Here is a 26,978-nt window from a genome sequence, read left to right as displayed (position 1 = left end):
AAATCAATGAAACATAGCCTTCAGTTCCTCTAGGTTTTTTTTTTCTTTTGGTTATATAAAAGCGTCCTAGTAAAAAAGTCAAGTCTTTATAGTATAATGCTCTCACCAAATTCAAGAAACGGAGGTTTTGTACAAATCTTGACATTAAATGCTTCTTTAGGGGATCAACCTTATTTCAGGCTTGCAAGGTCATAGAGTACAACATTGAAATCTTTTTCTGTTTCTGTCAGTGCTACTGAGATTGAATTCCTTTAAGGAGTGTCATGTTTCCTGGCCATTAGGACAGGCCTCCCAAAGGCTCCAATCTTCAATCAGATGAATCAGATGACTTTTTTATTTGAAGTAAGGTGCTTTTTCTAACGAGACCCTATATTGTTTTGATTTCAGACTGGTAATCCTCACAACTGTCATAACATTCATTCACTAAGTACATTAAAGAAATATTCCTCCTTTGGCTAAGCACCAGAATCCGGTCCTTAAGAGCACTGACGGTTTCAGGGCAGAGTAATCATATCTCCTGTATTGCGTTTTGTCGTGTAGATTCACCAAATTCTACATATTGAGCATTCAATCTTAGCCAACGCTATTTCTTTTCTTTTGACACAAGTTGTCTTCTTCGAGTGCTTGCTCATGTCAATTCCAATTAGGTGTGTACATGCCACATGCACAGTTGTTGGAAGGTTTTTCTCCTATTGCTGCCCAGCCTCCTGGAGTGGTGCCTCCATCGCACTATATATAAGGCCCTGCTGACCTGCTGCCTCCTCAGTTTCTTCTTACACCTGTGGTGGTTGTTGGAGCCTCTTGCCTCTCCTATCAGTAAGAATTCCCCTAGTGTAGTAGTTCTTCAAAATATTTGATAGTTAGTAATAGAAGGCAAGTTCAATTTGGGGCCCTCTGGTTTTTGCTGCCCGAGACTGGTGCATGCCTTGGTCTCAAGGATTCAACCCGTGCTGGACCTGCCACAAGCCTATGCTGAAGGATGACCTTCACAAATCCTGTCTCAAGTGTCTAGGGGAAGTCCATCAAACCAACCGGTGCAAGATCTGCAAGGTTTTCTGGCTGAAGACTAAAAAGGACAGGAATGTTAGATTGAAGCACCTCCTCATTAAGGCAGCCCTCCGCACCCAATCGAGCCATTTGGACTTGGCACCCAGCACATCGGTGCAGAGCGCGCTGGACTCTATAAGGGACGCTATGTTGCCGAAGAAGGACTCAGCACCGAAGGAATCCCATCACCAGTACTCCCTGGCACAGGTGCTGCAGAAGAGATGGAAAAAGTCTGATGGGTTCGTTCTCTTACAGTGAAGACTGCAAAGAAGGGTGATACTCATGTTCATCCTGCATTGGAGCACTTGGTGCCTTCTCCACCCAGGCCGGCACCATCTACTTCGGCCCCACAAGGGAAACGGTTGAGTCCGATGCTTTTGGACTCACCCAACAGGGAGAGCTATGTGGGGGAGCTGCACTCTTCTTCGACCCTGGACACATTTGGGGGGACTAGTGACCTGATAGCCAGGACAGCACAGCAGGGAGAAGGGAGCAGCAGGAGATAAGATCTCTGGCACTGCAGCAAATCGTGGTGTATCAAGAGGCAAGCCTGCAATGACATGATGCTTGTTGCCCTTCCCTCAGCACTGCTCACTGGACTCGTCCCACTTGGCACTGCCATAGTCTCCACACTCGGAATCTCAATCATCGGGCTCAGAGATGGAACCCTATGTCTCTAGGCACAGCCAGCACCAATTGCAGGGGTGTGGCTACAGACAAGAGCAGGGGCAAAACCCTTTTATGGGACCATGACCCACGCAATAGGAGATGCCGGCACAATGGCCTTTTTGGATTCCATGGGCTTATCATCAGGCCTAGCGGTCCTTGTCCAGAAGGTCCTACTTGGTCACTTCTTAAGCAAGGGCCCCACAACCTTCGGTGACCTGACCATCTCCCCATGGCACCAAGAGGGATGAGGACCCAGGTGCCAAAGTGAGAAGAGAGCACGATGTGGAGATTGGTAATGGCGAGGTCCCTGGTACCAAGAGGGATGTCCCAAGGGAATCACAGGGCCATCTAGGACAGAAGATCCAGTCCCACCAGGGCATCCCCATCGTCATCCGTCAGATGAGGCAATAGTGGGGACTTGAACTATACTACCTCTGGTGCATAATAGAGCCACCAGGAGCTTGTTAGGAGGGTGGCAAAAAATAATGCATCTCCAAGATAAAGAGGTGCCAGAGTCAAAGGACTCTATGGTGGACATTCTTGCACCAGAGGGCCCTTTAGGATAGCTCTTCCCCTCATCAAGACGATTCAAACTTCCACTAAGACGCTGTGGCAAAAATCTGCCTCTATTCCCCCAATGGCTAAGGAGATAGAGTGGAAGTACTTTGCCCTCTCCACAGGGCACATGTATCTCTTTACACACCCACAACTGGGGTTGCTGGTGGTAGCAGCAGCAGCAAATGATAAAGACAGACAAGGACAGCAAGCACCCATGCCTACGTCCAAGGCCTCTAGGAAGCTGGAGCTCTTTGGTAGGAAGGTGCCTTCTACTGGAGGTCTCCAACTTTGCATAGCCAACCAGCAAGCCATTCTGAGCTGCTATAGTTTTAACTCCTGGGAGGCTATGACAAAATTCAAGGAGTTGTTCCCAGCTGACTCCAAACAAGAGTTCACCATAATTGTAGGGGGAGGTAAGGCCGTGATGAGAACGTCATTACACATGGTCTTGGATGCAACAGACTGCCATGCAGAGAATGTGCTCGGCAGTCTCAATGAGAAGATGTTTATGGCTGTAGGTGTCAGTCCTTCCCTCTGGAAGTACAGCAAACTATACAAGACCTGCCTTTCTAGGGCTTGCGTTGTTTTCAGAGCAAACTGACTCCGAACTGCACAGCTTAAAGGATTCTAGGGCTACCCTGAAGTCTTTGGACCTACATACTATGAGCACCCAGAGGAAACACTTTAAATCCCACCTGCCCCATGATTTTACCACGTACAACAGAGGCAGGATTATGTTAGAAAGGGGAGCAGCAGGCACAGAACACCACAGCACCCACCTAACCAGAGTTGGAGCTCAGCGAGACAGCCTTCTAGCTCCAAAAAATCATTATGAAGATGTGCCTGAGGGCGACACACAATTCCAAACCCAGGATCCTTCCCCCTGTTTCTTGAATTGTCTATCCCATTTCTGCCGGCATGGACCCTTGGACATTTGGGTACTGTGTATGGTAGAATTGGGATATTCTCTCCAATTCTTCTCCTTCCCACCCTCTTACATCCCTTCCCTGTCCCCTTCAGGGACCCCTCTCATGAGCAACTCCTTGTGCAGAAGGTGCAAGAGCTCTTACGAATAGGGGCAGTGGAGGAGGTTCCTCCAGAACTAAGAGGAAAGGAGTTCTGCTCCCACTACTTCTCAATCCCGAAGTCCAAAGGGGGTCTCAGACCCATTCTCTATCTGCAAAACCTCAACAGATTCATGAAGAAGGTGAAGTTTTGCATGGTTTCTTTGGCTAGATGACTGGCTAGTTGGAGGCTGCCACAAAGAGCAAGTAAAGGCACATCAGCCTGGTTCTGTCGACCTTCAACAGTCTGGGTCTTCGGCTAAATGTCCCCAAATCAACATATCTCCTACCTAGCAGGTAGAATTTATAGGAGGAGTCCTAGATTTGGTTCAAGCTAAGGCACTCCTGCTGGTGTCTTGTTTCGAGGCAGTGGGCTCCATAATAAGGGACTTAAGTCGTTCTCCTATGACAACATCGAGAAATTGTTTGAAACTTCTAGGTCATATGGCTTCCTGCACATATGTGGTGCAGCACGCAAAGCTGCAGTTCAGATCTCTCTTGGCTTGGCTAGCACCGACTTATCAGATGAACAAGGACAAGTTGGACAAGGTGTTTTCACTTCCACTTTGTATCATCAAATCCCTTCAGTGGTGGCTCAACATGCAGCTAGTTTGCATGGGAGTCCCTTTTTCCAGGTCCCAACCACCTCCGTCTCTGGTCATGGACACATCCAAGTTGGGATGGGTAAAACACTGAGGGGCTCTAAGGACTCAAGGCCTTTGGTCTCCGTCAGAGTTGTTGCTCCACATCAATGTCCGGGAACTGAGAGCAGTTTGGCTAGTGTACCAAACATTCCAGTCTCACATAAGAGGGAAGATGCATATCAGTCATGACAGATAATATGACAGCGATGTTTTATATAAACAGATGGTGGAGCACGCTCTTCTCCCCTGTGCCAAGAAGCCCTCAAGCTATGGGACTTTTGCATTGCTCACTCCATACACTTGGAGGTGTTGTACCTTCCAGGGGCTCAGAACGTGCTGGCAGACAGTCTCAGCAAATCCTTCCACAACCACGAATTGTCTGTTGTAAGGGGTCAGAGCCATCTCTTCCAGTCCATCTGGGAGGGAGGTCACGCCCCCTCGCTGTGTCACCTGAAGAGAGAGGCTTGAAAATGGGGGAATTAGCTGTCTCAGTGCCCTAGCCCGCAGGCCGGGCAGGGCAAATAGCAGTCTGTGTTCCAGGCCCTCAGGCAGGGCAGGCCCAATAAGCAGTTATGGCCTTGGCAAGCAGGCAGTCTATAGTCCGATGCCCTCAGGCTGGGCGGGGCAGGCAAATAGACTATAGCTCAGGTAAGGGGTTACTGTCAGGGAGGATAGCAGAGAGGCAGAGGGACAAGGGCCCGCCCAACTCCACTGTGTCACAGCCCAGGGCCCTAACAGTGGCGGAAGGTTCTGGCACTGGGTCAGTGGGGTCCCATCTGAAAGACACTGACCAAATACCGGGCCAAAATACAATCAGACTATCATCTGCTTTCCCTGGGCTACATCCTACTGCATCATCATAGGGTACCTGGCCTTCAGGGTTGTTTGTCATTGGTCACTTCGGGGTAGATGGCTAGTGGAGCCCCAGTAGTTCCTTGGGGCTCTGGTGGCTGGCAGCTTCGACGGTGGCAAGGAGATGTCCTTCTCCTCCAACAGTTCCCGCCTGACTAAGCTATTGGGCTCTCCCTTTATGCTTCCTGTCCCTCCCTTCTGCTTCTGCAGGGCAGGGGTAGCTGTTCCAGTTCTTCTCACCAGGGGTCAGGTAGGGTGTCCTCCTTGTCCATCTCTGAGGGAGGCCACACTCCCTTACTACATCTATCCATCCAGATATCCTGAACATCTTCCAGCAGTGGGGAGTTCCCAAAGTGGATCTTATTCATGACTCAACTCAATAGGAAGTGTCAGCAGTGCCAGGCTCGATCGTGGATGCATTTCTCTTTTCATGGGGGCACCAGTTGCTTTACGCATTTCCCCCATTCCCACTTATCCACAAAGTCCTAATCAAGTTCAAAAGGAAGAAGGCGTTGGTCATCCTGACAGCCCTAGCTTGGCATAAACGCTGCGAGAGCTGTCTGTGGTCGTTCCCATAGTTCTGCCATTGGTGCCAGATCTAATCACGTAGGAATACGGTCACCTGCAGCATCCCAACCTTGGATTTCTCCACCTCATGGCATGGATGCTCTGTGGTTGAACCCCAGGGAGTCTGTCTACTTGGAGCCGGTCAGTGAGGTCTTCCTAGGTATCAGGAAGCCATCTACCAGGGTGACATATTTGGCCAAGTGGAAGAGGTTCTCCATCTGGGCAACACAGAAGGGTACTCCTCCACTGCAAGCATCGCTGCCCTTCATCTTGGACTATCTGCTGCACTTAAAACAACTAGGCAGTATCGTCCATAAAGGTGCATGTGGTGACAATATCTGCATTCCACCTGGGTGCAATTCGGCGTTCGGTCTTGGCTGATCCAGTGGTAACCCACTTTCTCAAGGGGCTGGAGAGACTCTACCCGGAGGTCCGCCATCCGGTACCGGCTTGGGACCTTAGCTTGGTGCTTACTAGGCTAATGGGACCTTCCTTCAAACCCATAGCATTCTGCTTGCTCCTGTATCTCTCATGGAAGGTGGCTTTTCTGGTCTCAGTTACCTCAGCAAGAAGAGTGTCTGAGCTTAAGGCTTTGACATCAACCCCCCCTTGTATCCCTCCGCCCCTCCCCTTCCCCCCACACCCGGTGTTCTATAAGGAAAAGGTGCAGTTGCGACCATATCTGGCCTTCCTCCCAAAAGTGGTTTCCCAGTTTCATCTGAACCAGAATATGTTCCTTCCAGTCTTCCCAAAACCTCACATCAATATCAAGGAACGGAGTCTCAATTCCCTAGACGTTAGGAGGGCGCTGGCTTTCTACATAGAGAGGACTAAGCCTTTCCATAAGTCAAACCAACTCTTCATTACTATAGTGGATAGGATGAAAGATCTACCGATATTGTCCCAAAGGATCACTTCTTGGATCACTTCCTGTATCAAGACTTGCTACAACCTGGCTAAAGTGGCAGCCCCAGCAGTAACAGAACACTCTACAATGGCAGAGGGTTCCTCAGCAGCTTTTTTGGCACTGATCCCTATGCAGGAAATCTGCAGGGCTGCAACCTGGACATCAATCCATACATTCACTGTGCGTTATGCCATCACTCAGCACTCCAGGGATGACACAGCATTCAAAAGAGGTGTGCTTCAGTCAGCAATTCCGTGAGCTCTGACCCCTCCCGCTTGGGAGTCACCTAATTGGAATTGACATGAGCAAACGCTTGGAAAAAAGAAAAAACGGTTACTTAACTTTGTAACTGTTCTTCGAGATGTGTTGCCCCACCCGCCTTCCCCTGTGTTGGAGCATTCTGGCAAGAAGGAACTGAAGAGGCGGTGGGTCAGCAGAGCCCTATATACAGTGCCATGGAGGCGCCACTCCAGGGGGTGCCTATACCGACCTGATGGGTACCTCTAGGGGAAAAACCTTCCGACGACTGTGCATACAGCGCATACACATCTAATTGGAATGGACATGAGCAACACATCTCAAAGAACAACAGTTACGAAGGTAAGTAACTGTTTTGTTTCTTCTGGCCTTAGTGTCCAAGGGAAGATGGAAGAGATTTTCTATGTATTCTATCTCGTTTTGGATGAGCCTGCTTCCTATCCTGGAGGCACACTGCTACAAACATTAATTATAATGTATCTGTGGAACTTAGTATGAAGAAGAATAAAACTTATCTGTGCTTACCTGAAAGCTTCCTTTCTTTGAGTTAGAAGATCTGCCACCCTGGAGACAAATAGATCATTCAGAATAGAGATGGAAATTAACATCCAAGGATTTGGGTCATAAGGTGGGTCATAATGCTCTACAGTAGGAACCATTATGGTTTTTCCTCAGAGTAAATTTAACAATCTTAATTAAGAAAGATTTGAATTTTCCTGACTCTGGAAGTTTTCTCAACTGCAGGGAATTTAGGAAGGTGCAGCATTTTGCTGCAGCCAATGACTGATGGGTCTTGTTCTGTCCCCAAACTGCAGGTAGGCTAGTGTACCATAATAGTGGATCCATGGACCTTGTTACTTGAACAAAGGGAACTTTGGGATAAGGAGGATAACTTTTCCTATTCTTAATGTTCAGGTTTTTTTGTGCAAAAGCAAGGAAGCTGCAAGCATTGTTTGATCTGGCTTGACTTCAGTAGGAATTACGTGATTAAAATCTCAAGCCTTCTTAGAAAATTTACCCCTTAACTTTACTTCCACATAGTGTGGTGGTTTGTTTTTGTTTTTTCTGGTCAATATACTAAAATAGGTATGATAATTATGATTAAGATTTTGTCACGGTTATTTTTAGTAAAAGTCACGGACAGGTCATGGGCAATACACAAAAGTTCATGGAAGCCATGACCTGTCCATGACTTTTACTAAAAGTAATAGGGCGGCAGCTAGGAGCTACACAGGAGTAGGTGGGAGCTGGAGGGAGAGGGTGCAGGTGCAGTGGCTGGAAGCGGGAGTGGTCCAGGCTGGGGTTCCCTGCTGTGTCTTGGGCTGCGGGGTCCCTCCACTGTTCCCTTTAGTAGTTAAGAGCTCTGGGAACTCCAGCCATCAGTTGCCATGGGTGGTGGGGACCCTGGAGTTCAGAGTCATCACTGGTGGTAGAGGGACCCCGGAGCTCAAAGCCGCTGTGGGCAATGGAAGGACCCCGTCACTCTGAGGACTCCCGCTGCCTATGACTTGGAGCTGTGGGGCTGCCACCTGTACCGGTTTGGGTCTTCAGGGTTCTGAGACGTGTGGTCCCTGCTGCTAAGCCTACCCATTGCTGGCGGTGGCGGCGGCTCCGAGCCACTGCCACTCACCCTGGCTGACAGCAGTGGGGCCATGGGTCCTTGCTGTCATTCCCACTCGCCAGTGGTGGAGGCTCCAACCCACGGGGTTCCTGCCGCCCAACAGCGGGGGTGACTGAGCCACAGGGTCTGCTGCCCACCTCAGCTCTGCCATGGAGTGGGATCCCTTCTGCTCAGTCCAGTTGGCAGAAGTGGGGAGGGGTCACTGCTGCTGCCGCCAGGGGCTCTGAGCCATGGGATCCCTGCTACCAGCCCGGGGGGCTATGATCTGAGGATCCCTGCAGCTGCTGAGAGCTGCTGCCCCCTGAAAGTTCCACAGCCCCTAGAAGTGGACATCTTCCTCCCTGTGGTCACAGGGTGGAAGCTGAAAAGGCTAATTTCACGGATGTCTCTGGAAATCACAGAATCTGTGACCTCCGTGATAGTCTTATCCCTAATGATAATGCTTTGGGGGCATAGCTGTTGTTTCTGCATGTTTGATTTAATGGAGTGAGGCCAAACATCTGACAGTTGAAGCATGGATGACATGACATCTGATGTAGACCTCCAGCTGTGCCAGAGACTTGCTAGGTGACCTTGGTAGATTACTTTATTTCTGTCTGTCAGTGTCCTAATCTGTAAAATGTGGACAATACTGTTTACTGGCATAATTGCTTTGAAGAGCTTTGAGATTCTTAGGTGGGAAAGGTGCAGTAGAAATGCAGAAGTTGTTGTTCTTTGTAGTGGAGTACAAATCTCATACATGTAATTTTATGCTGTACAATAACTGAGAACATAAAGTAATGTTAAAGCAGTTGGTTCTAAATCTCAATCCGCAAGAATTCCCTTTAGTACTTAACATGTACTTTCAGCCAGTTACAGTGGTGAAGTGATGGGATCACTTACATGCTTTTTGTTTCACTGAATGAGGTAATGTGACTGGAAAGCAGAACACTTTGAGTTGGTCAATATTGTATAATCTAATTAGTTTGCTGAATTACAAACTATCAGCTTTTCTTTTTAAAAATGTACAGCAAGCAGTCTTGACTGCTGGTTCAGCATTCACTCAGACTTTTAAATTATTTCTTTCAGAGTATAAATGAGCAGTGCGAGGTTTTAGTTGCTTGCTTTTTTCCCTTTTCTGTTGTAACTTCTGTCTCCGTAAGCAAATTGGAGTTTCCTGCTTACACATATAAGCTATTAGACTGAGTCCTCCAATTTTGTGTAATTAAAGTTTTCATTATACAATATCTATATTTAATGTTCTTCAAGTATTAGACTAAACTGACAAGGATGTGGTCCGTAACTGTGTATCTGAATATAAATCACAAGTCTGGATTTTTTACTTTAAATAGTTAGTAATATAAGTCATCATTGAAGATTTAGGTAGTGTTTGCTCTCATTCAGTTGCAGTTTGTACTGTATACCAGTAAAATGAGTTCATAATGTCAGGGAAGAAAACTATTGTAAGTTGATGCAAGCAAGTGTTTGAAATCTTAGGACAGAGCTGACTTGTATTTGTTTCATTAAGCTCCTACAAGCCACCCAATTACATAATGCAAATAAGTGAAGTTTACATTAAAAGCATGCTATTTTGCTTAAAGCTCTGGTGAATTTAAATGAGTTGAGATAGAGGTTTAATTTTTTTTGGTAAATAAAACTTGATGCTACCATTGCCCCCAAATCATAGTGAACTCCAACAAGTGTTTCAGAAAGCTAAGAACATTTTCAAGTAACTGTTTTTTCTTTTTTGAGCGCTTGCTAATGTCGATTCTAAGTAGGTGTGTGTGTGTGCCACATGCACAGTCGTCGGAAGGTTGTTACCCTCGTGGTATTGGTCGGGTCAATGCAGGCAGCTCCTGGAGTGGTACCTCTTTGGTGCTGTGTATAGGGCCCTGCTGACCCGCCACCTCCTCACTTCCTTTTTACCGCCTGTGATGGTAGTTGGAGCTTCTTGCCTTCTCCGGGAACCCTTTTTGGTTGCCTTACAAGCACAGGCTCCCTAACCACCTGAGGTCCGACTATCAGCTTGCGGCACTGAAGGGGACAACACCTCTGGCCCTGAGGCAAAGGTAGAGTGTGATGTGGAGACTGGTACCGGTGCAGATCCCAGACTGAACTTGACAACCCAGCGCAAAGGGAATCCTGTGACCCAATGAGACAGGAAGACCCAGTTCCACCCAGGGCATCATCGTCGTGTACTCTACCGGAGGGCTCCAGATTCAATCAGTAACCAGCAGACGATTCTGAATTGCTACAGCTTCAACTCCTAAGAGACTATGACAAAATTCAAGGAGTTGCTCCCAGCTGATTCTAGACAGGAGTTTGTGGCAATCGTTGAGGAGGGTGAGGCTGTGGCAAGGACTTCACTGCAGGCTGCCCTAGATGTGGCAGACTCAGCCCCAAGGATAATGTCATTGGCAATTGCCATGAGAAGGAGGCCATGGCTACAGATGTCGCGCCTCTCCCAAGAGGTCCAACAAACCAGTCAGAACCTGCCAATTGAGGGCTTGGACTTGTTTTGGTAGCAAATGGACTCCAATCTTCACAGCCTGAAGGATTCCAGGGTTACACTGAAGTCCTTAGGTCTATACATGCTGAGCACCCAGAGAAAGCACTTCAAGCCCCAGCTGGCCCCACGTTTTTTGTCCTGTGCAACAGAGGCAGGAATACTATAGAAAGAGGTGCAGGAATAACAGGTGCAGGACACCCCAATCTAACCCCAATCTGTCTAACCAGTGTCGCGGCTCAGCAAGGCAGCCTTCTAGCTCAAAGCAGTTATTTTGAAGGTGTGTCTGGGGGTGACAAACCAGACCAAATCCTGTTTCTTGAATCATCTATCCCATTTCTTCTGGGCATGGACTCAGATCACATTGAATGCTTGGGTGCTTTGCACAGTAGAATTCGGATATTCTCTTCAATTTTCTTCCTTCCCTCCTTCCCATTCCCTTTCCCCTTCAGGGACCCCTTTCACGAGCAATTCCTTATACAGGAAGTGCAAGAGTTCCTATGAGCAGGAGCAGTAGAAGAGGTTCCTCAGAAACTAAGGGGAAAAGGGTTTTACTTCGAATATTTCCTAATCCCAAAGGCCAAAGGGAGGCTATGTTCACACTGCAGCGCTAATTTGAATTAGCTTATTTCAACTTTCAGCAGCTGATTTAGAGAAATAGCAGCAGACTGTTCACACTGCGCTGTTTGAGCTGGTCTCTTGCGTTCACACTGGCCAGCCTTCTTTCGAATTAGAAAGCAGTGCAATGTGGGTAGCTATCCCATAGTGCAACTAGCCACGGGGGCTGTTGGGACGAGTGTCATCGTCCCAGGATGCATCACTGCTTCCCACCCCTTTCCCCCTCCCAAACAAACAGGGAAAGGATTTTCATGCCTTTTTTTGCTCCCTGCGATCGCTATTACTTCAGAGACATAGAGCCAGCTCTACTCTGCACTATAATTGTGATCGTGACAAATACATTGCGGCCATACAGACTGCAACTGCGGACTGCGTGGTGGTGGTGGTGGGGTAATCGGCTGACATCCCAAAACCACACAGACAGGAACAGAAGAAAGAAAACTCACCAGATGTGCCTTCCCTGGGATCATTAGTGCTGTCCTGTGTCCCTGTTGTGTCCCTTCTCCGGCATGCTCTGGGATATCTTCCCATAAATGTGCAGATTCCTTTTGCTGGCTCTTTTGCAAACCTCTCTCCATGCTGGCAGCAAGCACAGGAAATGGAAATTCAAATCTTCCCAGGGCTTGAGGGGAGGGGACTTTACCTGCTATTGTGACCACAGAGCAACACAGTGTGATTGGCCAGAGAGGTGAAAATGGGGCATAATGGGATACATTCCGGAATGCAATTAATTCGAATTAAGCTCCATTATGTTCACACTGACACTAATTCGAATTAACAAGTTCGAATTAGGCGCTACACCACTTGCAGAGGTGGTCTTATTAATTCGATTTTACAGGCACCTTAATTTGAATTAATAGTGGCGCCAGTGTAAACGCGGGAGTAATTAATTTGAATTAAGGGACTTTAAATCGAACTAAGTCCCCAGTGTGAACCAGGCCTCAGACCTATTCTCAATCTGCAAAACCTCAATAATGTCGATGAAGACGTTGAAGTTCTGCATGGTCTTCGTGGCCTTTCGTTACCTGCCTTTCATAACTGTTGTTCTTCGAGGTGTATTGCTTATGTCCATTCTAAGACCCACCCGCCTTCCTCTCTGTCGGAGCCTTCCAGCAAGAAGGAACTGAAGAGGCAGTGGATCAGCAGAGCCCTGTATACAATGCCATGGAAGCGCTAGTCCAGGGGGATGCCTGCGATGACTCGATGGGTACCGCTAAGGGAAAAACCTTCCGACGACTGTGCACACAGCGCGCATACACGAACTTGGAATGGACATGAGCAACACATCTCAAAGAACAAAAGTTACAAAAGGTAACTTTTTTTTTGCGTGTACACATAAGTATTTTATACCATAAGAACTAGGGTTTGGGGGCAGTTACTGTTTTCTTACTGGCTCTTGTTCTAATTTTTTTTTGTTTTGTTTTTTGTTTTTTGTTTTTTTAAAGCCAAACATCAGTTGTTAGAAATTTTAGTATATCATAATTTAAAAAGAGTTGGGGTTGAAATCAAACAGCAAATTAGACAAGAATTTCCATTCCAGTATGGCAGCAAATAGAGCCATTGTGGTTTCGGATTGCTTATGCAATGGCTTCTAATCATGGAGCAGACATATGGCATAGTCTTAGCTATACAGTAACTGTTCCTGAAATATTGAGTTTGGTTCTGAGCTGCTCATTGTCAAAAAGATTTGGACACATTGGACAATTGGAGAAGGTTAACAGAAAGATTGGAGGGGTTGGAAGGTTAACTTATGATGAAAGGAAGGAGGTAAACAGTCATTGTTAAGCCAAGCTGTACTCAGGGGACATAACAGCAAAGATGGGCAAAGAATTTTGCAGAATGAGACATGTTAATACAAATTAAGAGGAAATGAGAGGGATAATGTAGAGTGAATATCAAGCATATCTTCCTGATATTAGATTATGAAATAGTCCAAACTGTTTTCTTACGTAAACTGCTGCACAAATAAATTAGTACAAATATTTCCCATGTGGCCCTTATTTTGGATATAAAGTCCTGAATAATCTTTTCAATAAAAACAATTAAATTAATTCACATGGTCATGGCTATACAGGTATACAGATGTTGCTACTAGGTCAAAGGCAGAGAAAGTGACTCACCTACAGTCACAAAATGAAATACTAACAGAGCCAAGAATAGAATCAAGGTCTCTTGATTCCCACACTTACGCTCTTACCAGCTATATGATTCTGATGCTCCAGAGTATCTCTACACTTGAGTCTGTCAGTAGCAGACATTATGATACTATTAGTCATCCAGAGAACAGAGGATGGCACAGCAGTGTTCTCTTGGATTTCATCACTAGGTCCATGATGTGCCCAGGAAGATGAGCTTCTAAATTGCACCAGTTCTTTATATATACACTTATTCTGGGGTCCAAAAGAACATGAGAGTCAGACCAGTTGAAAGTCTCTGGGTAAAGATAAAGGGAAAAAACTAGGGGCAGTGTCATGGTAGGGGTCTATTATGGACCACCGAATCATTAATCTGATGTTGATCAGGCATTTCTAGACCAAATAACAGAAATATCCACACAAAAAAAAACCCAAGAGCTGTGGGGACTTTGAGAACTTTTTGTTTCAGAAAGTGGAAGAAGCATCCAGGCGCCAGCCATTTTAGGCTTGATTCTGACTAATACGAAGGAATTGGTTGCAAATCTGGTGGTTGAAGGCCATTTGGATGAAAGTATTCATGACTTGGTAGATTTCATGATTCTGAGGAAAGGAAGGAGTGAGAGCAGCAGAATAAGGCTAATGGACTTAAGATAAGTAGACTTTAACATATTCAGAGATCTGTTAGGTAAGGTCCTGTAGGAAGAAAATCTAAGGGATAAAGAAGTTCAGGAGAGCTGGCAGTTTCTCAAGGAGACAGTATTAAGAGCACAACTACAAATTATATTGATGTGAAGAAAAGATAGGAAAATTAGTAAGAGGCCAATATGGCTCCGTTAGGAGCTCTTTAATGACCTGAAAATATGGACAAATTGCTAAGGAGAAATGCAAAAGAATAGTACAAGCCTGTAAGGACAAAATAAGAGAGGCTATAGCACAAAATGAGTTAAACCTAGCAAAGGACCAAAAGGCAAGAAGAAGAGTTTCTTTAAATTACATTAGGTGCAAGAGAATGACAAAAGGAAATGTATGTCTACTACTTAGTGGGAAAGGTAGAGCTAATATGATATCAAGAAGGCTGAAGTGTTTAATGCCTGTTTTGCTTCAGCTGTCACTAAAAAGAATAATGGTGACCAGCTACTCAACACAATTAATAGTAACAAGGGCTAAGAAAAGCAAGCCAAAATAGGGAAAAACAGTTAAAGACTGTTTAGATGTGTTATATGAATGTAGATAGGCAAGGCCTGATGAAATGAAACGTCGATTATTTAAGGAACTAGCTAAAGCAATCTTGAAACTGTTAGGAATTATCTTTGAGAACTCATTGAGGATGAATGAAATCTCTGAGGACTGGAGAAGGGCAAACATAGCATCTGTCTTTGAACAGGGGAATTATAGACCAAAGTCAGCCTGACTTTGATTCTTGGAAAGATATTGGAACAAATTCTTCTTCTTCTAGTGATTGTGCACATATACATTCCACTGCAGGTGTATGTGTGCCCAGTACACTCAAGTTGGAGCCTTGGCACCACAAGAGACTATAGGCCTCCATCTCACACCACCTCTAGAGGAAGTCTCCTCCTCCTGAAATGCAGGATTGTTTGGACCAGCACACATCTACCATTCCCCCGCCTTCAGCGCTGGAACATATAGAGGAGGGGGAGTTGTTAGAAGAATCATTGAACATTCTTCCTCCCATATCGTCGTCATCTCCTCTAGATCAGTGGTTCTCAAACTTTTTAAATGGAGTCCCCCCTCTCCCGTAGACTTTTGTCTAACAATTGTGCCCCCCTTCCCCTGAATTGCACACCCTTTCCCCCTTCTGAAGGGGGGGGGGGAGGAGGGCTTTTCAGAAAAAAACAGGGAAGTGCTTCCTGCGCTGTAGGCCCTAGCAATCACGCTTCCCCTGAGCTGCTTTCAGGGAAAAAACAGGGCCTACAGTGTGGGAAGCGGGGAGCACCGGCAGCAGCTCGGGGAGCAGGGGCAGGGGGCTGCCGCTGCTGCAGGAGGTGGGCAGCAGCTGCTTCCGTCTCCAGGGAGCGTGGAGCTAGATCGGCTCTATCTCCTGCTTCGCATCCTCCCATGATCCATTTCCCCCCCACGGGGGCAAGCCCCCCCAACTTTGAGAACCACGCTCTAGATATTTTGAAATCCTTCAGGAACTTATGAGAAGGGTGGCTACCTCCTTACGGGTCCAGGCAAAGATTGTGCAAGAAAACCCTCAGGCTCTATTAGATATAAAGCATGCTTGCATCCTGGGAAGGGTCACCCTTCCTATTAATGATGCACTACTAGACCCAGTGAAAACCCTATGGCAGATACTGGCCTCTGTAACTCCTGCAGCAAAGCAGATGGATAGGCATTACCAAGTCCCTCATTGAGATGGCCGTTACTACTTTAGCCACCCAGTCCCTTATTCCTTGGTGATTACAGCTGCTAATAAGCACCCTCACTAGGCCCAGTCTAAGGCTGCTCCTGAGGATAAGGAATTAGAGACTACACCTCTGTGTTCTTCGGCCACACTTCAAATGAGGGTTGCCAACTAGTATGCCTTTCAGTCAAAGTACAACTTTATTAATTTTTTGGCCATTTCCGAGTTTGCCGATAAGTTGTCTGAATATAAGGAACAGTTTTAACATGTGCTCAGTTGCCATTGCTGTCTCCATGGGATGTTTACCGTGGCTTTAGGAATTCCAAAAGACCTGCAGACAAAAACCGAGGTCTTTTCTTTTGAGGGTTCCAAACCATTTCCTGCAAAAAACAGACGAAGCAATGCACATGCTGAAAGACTCATGCAGCGCTTCATTCACTGGGACTGTATACTCCTGCTATAAAAAGGAAACTTGTTAAACCTCAATCATAGTCACAATCCTCATTCCATCAGAAGCCTCAGTATGTCCCTACGAGGACATCAAGATATTTTCAAAGTCCAACAGCTATCTTCCATAGCCACAGGCTCTTCTCACCAAACAACTGCTACCTTGAAGCAGTCATTTTGACTTTGACTGAGGCCGGCATGCCAATGATATCTCTTCCCTTTGATCATACCTATTCTTCTTTTACTGTGCTTGGGAAGATATCACATCAGACAAAGTGGTATTGAGCATGGTAAAGGAGGAATATGTTATCCAATCCATTTCCGTATCCACTCTTCCTGTCTCTTTTCAGGGACCCTTCTCACAAGACCATGTTGCTTCAGGAGCTATGGTCTCTTCTAAAATGGTGAGTGATAGAGCAAGTTCCTTCCAAGGGGAAAAGGTTTTTATTCCTGATACTTTCTGGTCCTGAAGAAATTTGGTGGCCTCCGTCTCATTGTAGATCTAAGAAAGGTGAACGAAGTCATCCAGAGAATCAAGTTCAGGTGGTAACCCTTGTTTCTCTTATCTCGTTCTTCGAGGGTAAGACTTGTAGAGTCTTAAAGAGTTTGCTGGTGAGGAAAACAGACTGGTGTGTCAGGGAGCTAATCTCCAGCAAAGCCACTTCTTGCTGAGGCAGAGAGGTAACAAAGTGGCTTACAGTTCTGAGTATCCCTCAGCAGTACGTTACACCATCGCACAGAGGTTATGCATATGCATCTGAAACAAACAGGCCTCTCAGATAGTTTGGTGAGAGTTCATCTGGCTTCTGTTTTGATATTACATCCTCCAATAGATGGGTTTTCCATCTTCTGTCATCTGCTAGTTTCTTGATGTTTCAGGTGCCTAACCAACACTTACATTCCCCCCCACACACACCCAATGTCTGCTCCAGTACCTGTATGGGATTTAAATGAAGCTCTCTAAACTCTTGCGACTCCCTTTTAAGCCTATGGCAATAATTTCATTACCTTAGTAGACTATGAAGCTGGCATTTGTGCTGGCAATCATTTCCGCAAGGAGGGTTTCAGAACTTTAAGATCTCCTGGCGGATCCTCCTTTTCCAGCCTTTCATAAGGACAGAGAAACCTTTAGGCTACATGCCTAAGATCATATTATCTTTCCATCTGAACCAAACCATTAACTATCTGGTATTTTTTTCCAAACCCATTAGTTTAATACTAAAGAGATGTTAGATATACTGGGTGTTCACAGAGCCCTGGTGTTTTGTTTGCCATACACTAAATCCTTGTAATCCTTTCCCAGACTCTTTGTAGTCTATGTTGAAAGAGCAAGGGATCAACTGGTATCATCTCACAGAATCTTGAGCTGGATTTTTAATTGTATCAACTGTGTTACCAGTTCATTGAAGTTTCTCCTCTATAGAGAATAACAGCTCGTGCCACCAGCAGTCAGTCAACCACTTTAGCTTCCCTGAATAGTATGCCAATAGCAGATATTTGCAAGGCGGCAATATGGTCATCTGCATAATTTTTCTATTCATTATACCATTTCCCAAGTTTCTTGTGACAAGAAACTGACTTTGGCAAGTCAGTGTTTTGATTTTTATTCAGATGTTTTGAAGTCCCTCCACCTATAAGGGAACTGTTAGTGAATCACTTACAGTCGAATGCATATGGGCACAATCATTCAAAGGAGAAGAGCTAGTTACTTACAGAAACTGTAATTTTGAGATGTGTTGTGCACATGTACATTCCACGACTGTCCCACTTTCTCTGCTACTTCGGATGCAATTTACATCAGTCTGTAGGAACAGAGAGGGAGGCAGTGGACATGGCTCTTTTATGTTCTGTCTTGAGAGCACTAGGAGAGCAGGGGTGCATGTGCTACCTACTGATACTGCTGGCAGAAGTCTCCCACTCAAGTGCACTTGGTGCAACACATCCACAGTGGAATATCTGTGCACAACACATCTCGAAGAACAGCAGTTACTATAAATGCTTTTTAAACAATCAATTTTGTAAGTACTGTGATATAGCAAGGGCAGAGAGCAGTAGGAGAGTGGTAGAAGGGAGGTATGTAAGCCCCCAAATGCTCAGAGCTCTGTTCCCTGTAGATTAGCCAGAGTTATTAGAGGGCAATTAGGAGCATCTGAGACCGATTAAGGTCCAGCCAGGTGCCCAATAAAAGCAATGTGCCTGCTCCAGACAGACAGGGCATGAGCTGGTGGTGGAGGAATGCAATATTGTGTGGAGGAGCAAGAGGAGTGCAGTGTTGTGCGGAGGAGCAGAGAGGAGTTTGGACCGGGACCAGGAGGGGGAAAGCTTGCTCAAGCAGGTCTGAGTTACCCCCCAGGCACAAGGGCCTGAGTAAGGAAGCCCAGCCCAGGTGCCGAGGAGGCTGGGCACAAGGAGCTGAAAGGACAGAAGGGGGAAATTAGCCCAAGGGAAAATATTGCAGCCATGAATATGGCACCAGCAGCACATAGCTGCTATTCATACGGCCCCTGGGCTGGGACCCGGAGGAGCAGGCAGGCCTGGCTCCCTACTCTCTTCCCCTTCCCACCGGGCCATGCTGTAGGGACTGTTCCACTCTACACCCGGGGAGACCGGGTAGCTGGTGACGCCCTAGCCCACTACGAGAGGCAAAAAGCGCAAGACCCACTATGGCGAAGCTGGCCGTTTGCCAGAGTACTTAGAGGACGATTGGGTTACAAGGAATAGCCAGCATGGTTCTGTCAAGAACAAATCATGCCAAACCAACCTAATTTCCTTGTTTGACTGGGCTAATGACTTAATGGATGGGGGAGGAAGCAGTAAACATGATATATGGGGAGGAAGCAGTAAACATGATATATTTTTATTTTTAATAAGGTTTTTGACATTGTCCCACACGACATATTCAAAAACAAACTACGGAAATGTAGTCTAATTGCAATTACTATAAGGTCAGTGCACAATTAATAACTAGTCAAGAGTAGTTATCAGTGATTCACTGTCAAACTGCAGGAGGGGGGTATCAGGGAGGGGACTTACCTAATGGAGTCCCACAGGTGTCAGTTCCGGGTCTGGTACTAGTGAATATTTTCATTAATGTCTTTGATGATGGAGTGGAGAATGTGCTTATAAAATTTGCAGATGACATGAAGCTTGGAGGGGTTGCAAGCACTTTGGACAATAGGAGTAGAATTCCAAACGATGACAAATTGGAGAATTGGTCTGAAATGAACAAGATGAAATTCTTTAAAGAAAAGTATAAAGTACTGCACTTAGTATGGAAAAATCAAATGCACAACTAAAAAGTGAGAAATAATTGGCTAGCTGATACTACTGCTGAAAAGGATCTGAGGGTTATAGTGAATCTCAGATTGAATATGTCAACAATGTGATGCAGCTGCAGAAAGACTAATATAATTCTGGAGTGTATTAACAAGAGTGTCACGTGTAAGACATAAAGTTAATTTTCCTACTCAACTTGGTACTGATGAGGCCTCAGCTGGAGTATTGAATCCAGTTTTGGGTTCTACACTTTAGGAAAGATGTGGATAAACTTGAGATAGTCCACAAAAATGATAAAAGGTTTGGAAAAACCGATATATGAGGCAAGGTTAAAAAACTGGACATGTTTAGTCTTGAGAAAAGAAAACTGAGCGGGGACCTGATTTAAAACTTCAAATATTTGAAGGGCTATCATAAAGAAGGTGGTGATCAGTTGCTCTCCATGTCCCCTGAAGGTAGGACAAGAAGTAGTGAGTTCAACCTGCAGCAAAGGAGACTTAGGTTAATATTAGGAAAAACTTTCTAACTATAATGGTAGTTAAGCTTTGGATTAAGAGTCCAAGGGAGGTTTTAGAATCCCCATCGCTGGAGATTTTTAAGAACAAGTTGGACAAACACCTAAGAGGGATGGTCAAGGTATACTTCGTCCTGCCTCAGTGTAAGGGTTTGGACTTGATGACCTCTCATAGGACTGAAAGGGACCTCATTTCTATGATTTTATGATTCTGTGGCATAGGTATTATCTACATGAAAATAATTAATGTGCCCCTCGCTGAGTGTCACATTTAAAGATACAGTTTGATAAGATTGTAAATGGAAGTTTTGCATTTAATATTTGCATCCTCCAAAGTGCTGCTAATTTTCCATTAATGGTGTTGTTTGGAATGGGATGGTACACAGTAGCTTAATGTCATTGTCTGTTAATTTTGTGAGACTCTCCGGTTTCTGATCAAAAATAGCTTTATCTCTAATTTAAAACTGTGGAGCCAAGTGATAGTAGTGAACGCGACTAGCTCGGACAGGGGAGCCCTAAATCAGGTTCATATAAATGGACTTGCAGAGTTTTGGCAATAGCAGAAAGGAACTTTTCCATTCTCACTGTAGTATACCTAGCAGGGAAATTGAATGTAACAGCATTAGATTAAGCCATCAAATAAATTATTTAGGATATAGGAACTTATTATATATAAGGGTTAAGGAAACTGACTTTCTGCTCTTTGGAAAAGAGATTAAGAGGAGACCACATTGAGACACACAATTCTGAAGACAGTGGCCTAATGCCAAATACAAGAATCAAGGGACATGAATATGAGCGTTAAAAACCTAAGCTTTTCTTAAAAAGTCAGGCAAATGGCAGCTTCTTCAAATCCAGTAATTAATATGTGAAATATGCTAAAAAATAAAAAGGCAAGTCTTTAACTGCAGGGAGTTAAATCCAAAATAGGTGATTAGGATGGGGTGGGGGCTGGGGTGTATGGTAATCTTTGAAAAGTCTGAATGCTGCTTTTACTCTTTTCAGAAAAAAAGAACTACTGAGACTTCTATTTTGACACTTCATCTCTGTGTGTGAAACAATATTTCTGTAATCTAATGGAAGATTGTGGTGTGTTTTGACTGCATCATTGATTGTGCAATAGATTAAATGCATTAATGATGCTGGAATAATTTGGGAGACCTTGGGAAATAACTTAATGGAATTTTGGTCCATGTCTGCCTAATTTTTTTGCTGGAGTAATGGAAGATTCTGCATAAACTTTTTAAAAAGCCCACAAAAACCTCCCAGTTGGTCGATGTGTTTCAGAGGCTTGTGTTGGAACACAAAAGTGACACACATTTTTTCTCCCGCATTCCTCACCCCTCTTACTTTGGTGTTTGGAATGAGAATATATATAAAGCAGGTGCTTTAATTAGCTAAACTATTTAAAATGTATTTGCATGTATATGTAAAGTATACATGTATTTTTATAAAAATATTGTTTTAAAGATTTTCATTAATTTATGGCTTGTGACATTGTATTCTGTTGATGTTGAGAATTCCCTGGGACTAATATAATGCATGAATAAATGCCGAAAACACAAGTTCAGGAAATAATAATACTTTACACTTAAATAATACCTTTCATCTGATGCTCTCAAGTCACTTTACAAATGTTAGGTAGGTCAACATAGCTGTTATGCCCTTTTTGAGGGTGAGTAAACTGATACACTGAGTTGATGTGACTTGCCCGAAAGTAACAAAATGTATCAGTGGCAGAGAAAGGAATAGAGCTGAGGATTCTTTCTTGAACAAGAATTAGTTTTTAAAAATCTGTGTACTGTGTATTATTTACGCACGAGAGTTGAATTAGTTTTAATTCCGTATTTTGCTTAATTTCAGAGGTAATGCTGTTAAGATTTGGGTACTGTGCTGTGATGTTGAATTTCAATATCCATGTATTGAGAGATTTTGATATTGGTAGATGTCGGTGTCTGTTTGTGTGTATGTATGTATGTAAGAAGTCAATCTGAATATGAATGCAAGAAAGTTTATATTTTGGATAAAGTCTCAGAAGTGAGATATATTATCCTCTGGTATTGATATTGGATATGCACTGAGCTCTTAAAAGCCAGTAATAGTTTAACATTGTCACAAGTACTGTACTCTTTTTGATCATAATGCGTTTGTCCATTCAAACTATTTTACAATATATTTCCATTCTAAATTCTTTTACCTTTTTTTCATGTAGATTGAAACAAGATCAAAAGTATGTACGTGATGAAATTGGCAAAGTTCTGGAGCGAGATCGAGCTGCTTCAAATGAGCATTTGACTAGAGCTATTCTTAGAGAGAGAGCTGCGACAGAAGAGGAACGCCTAAAGGCACAGCATTTTGTAAGTGAAATAAGTTTTTTATGTAAATTTGGAGGTTTTTGAACAAATGTCAGTGTCATAACATTTTTATGCTTTTGGCAAACTCTTTTGTAAAGTGTAGGAAGTAGAATTTTTCTATCCTTCAGTAGCTCTCTTACTCCTTAAAAAATATGATTACTATCATAAGATTTCTTCTCTTTGCCTTGGTAATATCACAGTCCTTAAAAGAGCAGCTGCTTTAAAACTGTCAAATCCTTTTTTAGTATCACACGGATGTGACTTTTTGGGAGAAAACTTCAGTGTGGGAAGAGCATTCAGGTATCTTCACTAAGATGCTAGCCTGGTTTATTTTCAGTATTTAAGTGTTCAGAGATCTGGTTAGATTGTGATATTAAATTACTGAATGCTTTATCACTGAAACATTTATATGAAAATGTTTATTAATAAAGGTACACTAATAGTGTTATTGGGTTAAAAATTGACTGATTTTAAATTTTCCAAAGATGTAATTTTTCTTTTTTTCAACTTATTTATACTGGAGACCAAAATAGCATGTTTATATACGTTTATGTAATTTTGTTATGGTTATGCCTCAAACTTCAGTACCATCTTATTGAAAAAGTCTGTATTGAAGAACTATATTTCACTAGAGCTGATATATAAAACCTCTCTGATGACATCCAGGTTGTGAAATATAGCTGGCTGTTTTTCTCTGAAAATTGACATCTTAGATTGCTGTCCATTTCAAATGTCTGGCAGATTTGTAACTTCCCACATCAATCATTGCAGCTGCCTTCGTTGTTCTCAGGAACAAGTCCCCATGACAATACTTTGAGGCTTGAAAGCACCATTTTGCAAAAAATATTTGAGTATAAACGATGAACAAATGGGTGTTTGCAAGCTGAAAAAAAATGTAAGGCTCTATCTTGGAAACCTTTATGCATTTGGTTAACTTCACTCATATGAGCATTTCCATTGAAATCAATGGGACTGCTCATACGAGTAGAAATAAGTTCATGCATAATCTTCAAAAATAACCATGGAGACCTTCCCTTTGTGAGAACTATAAAAAGATGCTCAGCACATGTTTGAGAAGCTTAAAGTGCAGCTAAAATACATATATTCATTTTTAACCCGTGTAACACTTATCGCCAGTTGGAGTAGATTCTGTGCAATCCTGCATAGACCAAGAGATTTTTGTGATCCTAACTGAACAAAGCTTTGGGGAGGAAGTCTTTTGCATGGGCTAACCGGCTATTTGTTTCTCTTAACTTATTTGGTTCTGTAATTCATTTATTCATGCTGTTGAGAGAGAGACATCACCCTTCCGACCTGCAAAAAATAAAACAGAAGCTGATACCTGCAGGTGGAAAAAGGACTATTTTCTTTGAAAATTCTGAACGCTGAGACTTTTCTTATTACAGATTTAAAAAACAGGTTAATTTGCAGAAATGTCACTTTTCATTCTTAGGTTTCACTTAGCCTAGAATACATCAGCCACATCTGCCTGGTGAAACAATCAAGAAGTCATTGTTGATTAATTTTGTATTTACTGGGTGGAAGGAGGGATTTGTTTCAAGCTGTAAAGTAGCTGCAGGGTGAGCTGGGGAAGATGCAAGTGTCATTTGTTAAGGAGGGAGGGAATGGAATGATGTAATTCTTAAAAATTTTATGCAATCTCTTTTCATGTGGACCTTCATTCAGAGAATCTCACTGCCGTATAGTGGCAAGGGCACCATTGCCTGGAATTTGAGATGGTCCTATGGTGTGTACAACACATGCCTTGCATGTGGATGCAGCCTATTCAATTGGCTGTGGCACAGATTTTGTGCTCGGGAATAGAAGTCATCTCTCTGAATTCTCTGCCAGTGGCTTGCTATGTGACTTGGGCAAGTCAGGTAACTTCTATGCACTTTAATTTTTCAATCTGTAAAATTTTGAAGCACATTGAGACCTATGGGTGAAAAGTTCTGTGTGAGGTCTAAATTCTTGTTACTGTTGTAATGCATTCATTTATCCAAATTCAGTCAGATGTCAACTTTGCCATTTCTTGAACTTTATTAAGGTACAAAGCAGCAATTGATCTCTGTTAGTTCCGTGATAAATTATATTATATAAATTAATTAGATTAACAATACATCTAAATAAACGTAAACTGTCCAAATGTGTGGTGATGGGCAGTCTGTTTTGTTCTCAGGTACCGAGTAATCCTCACTGTCCTTTAAATTTTGTTAAAGGCCACTACTTTTGCTTTGACTCTTGTTGGTTAGTTTACTTTCTTGGCTCCTTCTCTCACACCTCATATTTAAAAGTTGGTGTATCATTCATCCAAATTAAATTATAATCTCTTTAAGGCAGGGGCCATATTTGTGTCTCTGTTGCAAAGTGGCATGAAAATCTCTGACACTATACAAATAGATTAACCCTAACCTTTTTTTTTTTTTAAAAACATCATCTGAAGTACAAGATCTGTGGGACAAGTCTTTTCATATTGTTGTTTGTAATGCACTGCACATGCCTATGGTGCTATATAAAAATGAAAGTCCATTGCTGATTCTTAATTGTGTCAATAGTGTAAAGAAAACATAGATGTTAGGCTTATGTTAGAGGAAATCAGGTTCTTTCCCCAGCATTTTCAATCATTTTGGTTGAGAGCGCTTCTCATAAGATTAAGCTCATAGACATCTTTTCCTCACAGACTGAAGGAATACCTGGGGGTTCATCTGTACCCCAAATATAGTTTCAAAAGTTAGTTGTCTTACTCCTTACAGGATAACTCCTACTGTTTTTGTTTTTCCCTTCATTCTCCCTCTCCCCCCCCCAAAAATATATTGGCATTTTGCTCAGATTTTAAATGGGCATTCATTGTGAACGATACAATACTCAATTTGCGTATGACCAGCCAGAGTGAAATAAGGATCTCTTCTCCCTCAACCAAGAGTATATGAATTGCCTTTTGGTGAGTTCTCTTCATTCTGACCAAGATAAGACAATTTTTAGTGTATATTCATAACTCTTCACATATTTTCTATATATACACATATCACAATGATTTTGATGACCAGTGTGACACAGGCTTTCATTAGAGACCTTATGTGACATTGTTTTGTACCTGTATGTACCCCTTGTCTTCTGGTAGTTGGCTTCAAAGAGGTCCTTGTGTCACAATGTTAAATAACATGACTTAAAAAAAAAAAGATAAATTCATACTTCTTGCTGTTTATACTTCAACAGAAAAGACATTTCTGAGCACTAAGTCCATAATATTTGGCCAGTTAACTTCTCTGCCTTAGCTGTGAGCAGAAACCAGCAGCCTGGGCTTTCTTGTCAATTTCGCTGGAGTGGTGAAATTGACAAGAATGACAGCCCCACTACCAATGTAAAGGGATGCAGTGTCTACATTGACACTGCATTGCCCTAACTATGCCGACAAAAGCCCTACACCTCTTGTTGAGGTGGTTTTATTTTGTCATAAAAACAGAGCACATTTGTCAGCAGGGGGTGATTGCAGCTTGTCCACCAGCTGACTTTTATCGATAAAACTCTCTAGTGTAGACTAGGCCACAGTTAGGTCAACATAAGGTAGCTTTTGTCAACCTAATTATGTCAGTGTCTACACTAAAGCCTTCCTTCCGCTGATGTAAGTGCCCTACTATACCGACAACATAACTCCACCTCCACGAGAGGCATAAGGCTTATGCCAGCATAGTTAGGGCAATGCAGTGTCTATGTAGACACAACATTCCTTACATCTGCTGTGGTCCCCCCCCCCCCCCCCCCCCCCCCCCCCAACATGTCTACACTAGAAACATAAGTTGACCTACATTGAGTCAACTTACAGCCACTACAGTAGTTACTGTGGTAGTTCATGTCCACACTACCCTCCTTGGACCAATGGTGTGTGTCCTCCCAGAAGCACTTCCACTAATCTAAGAGGGGCAGTGTGGGGATGTGAAGCTTGGTCTCCTATCTCCACTAGCAGGTTCCTGCCGGGAGCCTGGATGACACACAGACTACTGGCAGGGCTTCTTGCCCCCACGTTCCTTGCTGGAAGTAGGGGGGAAGCCGCCTAGAGCTTCTGGCCCATGGAGAGTGGGGTCCAGCTGCCCTGGCTTCTCTATCCCACCCGCTTCCCACCTGGAGCTGGACAGCCCTGTCAATTTGGAGCTGTGAAATTGAGAAGACAGCCAAGGTTCCCAGCCAGGAGTGGCTGGGGGGAAAGCTGTTCTGGCTTCTTCCCCCGGCTCCCAGCCAGGAGTGGGGGTCCAGCCACCCAGCTCTCTAGGGAAGCAGGGGAGAGCTGGGCACTAGTTGCTGGACTTTCTTGTCAATTTCATGGCTTCTGCTGTGAAACTGACGAGAGCCAGTAGCCCATCTAAGTAAGGCAGCTTCGCCCTAACTATACTGATGTAAGCCTTACGCCTCTCATGTAGGTGGTGTTATTATGTCGGTGTAGTAGAGCACTAACATCTGCAGGAGGAAGGCTGTAGTGCAGATACTGACTTAATAGGTCAACGTAAGCTGCCTTACATCAACCTAACTTCATAGTGTAGATCAACCCTTAGTAATACCCACATCTAGGACCAAGTGTGAGGTGAAAACAATCCCAACA

General features: G+C 43.9%; 1 protein-coding gene across 2 annotated transcripts in view; it reads left to right on the top strand.

Annotated features, from left to right (window-relative positions):
• CHCHD3 (coiled-coil-helix-coiled-coil-helix domain containing 3) overlaps window positions 1-26,978 on the top strand; it is a 257,774-nt gene that overhangs the window by 65,556 nt on the left and 165,240 nt on the right. For both annotated transcript variants that reach the window (XM_067534919.1, XM_067534918.1), the window contains exon 4: window positions 22,243-22,387. In XM_067534919.1, the coding sequence (XP_067391020.1) occupies window positions 22,243-22,387 (145 nt within the window). The remainder of the gene's footprint in view (window positions 1-22,242; window positions 22,388-26,978) is intronic.

Source organism: Emydura macquarii, unplaced genomic scaffold (genome assembly GCF_026122565.2).
Source record: "Emydura macquarii macquarii isolate MOO-44397 ecotype Brisbane River unplaced genomic scaffold, CSIRO-AGI_Emac_v2 contig_3470, whole genome shotgun sequence".
Classification (NCBI taxonomy): domain Eukaryota; kingdom Metazoa; phylum Chordata; order Testudines; family Chelidae; genus Emydura; species Emydura macquarii.
The sequence above is the reverse complement of the archived record's forward strand: the minus strand, read 5'-3'. Positions and strand labels throughout refer to the sequence as shown.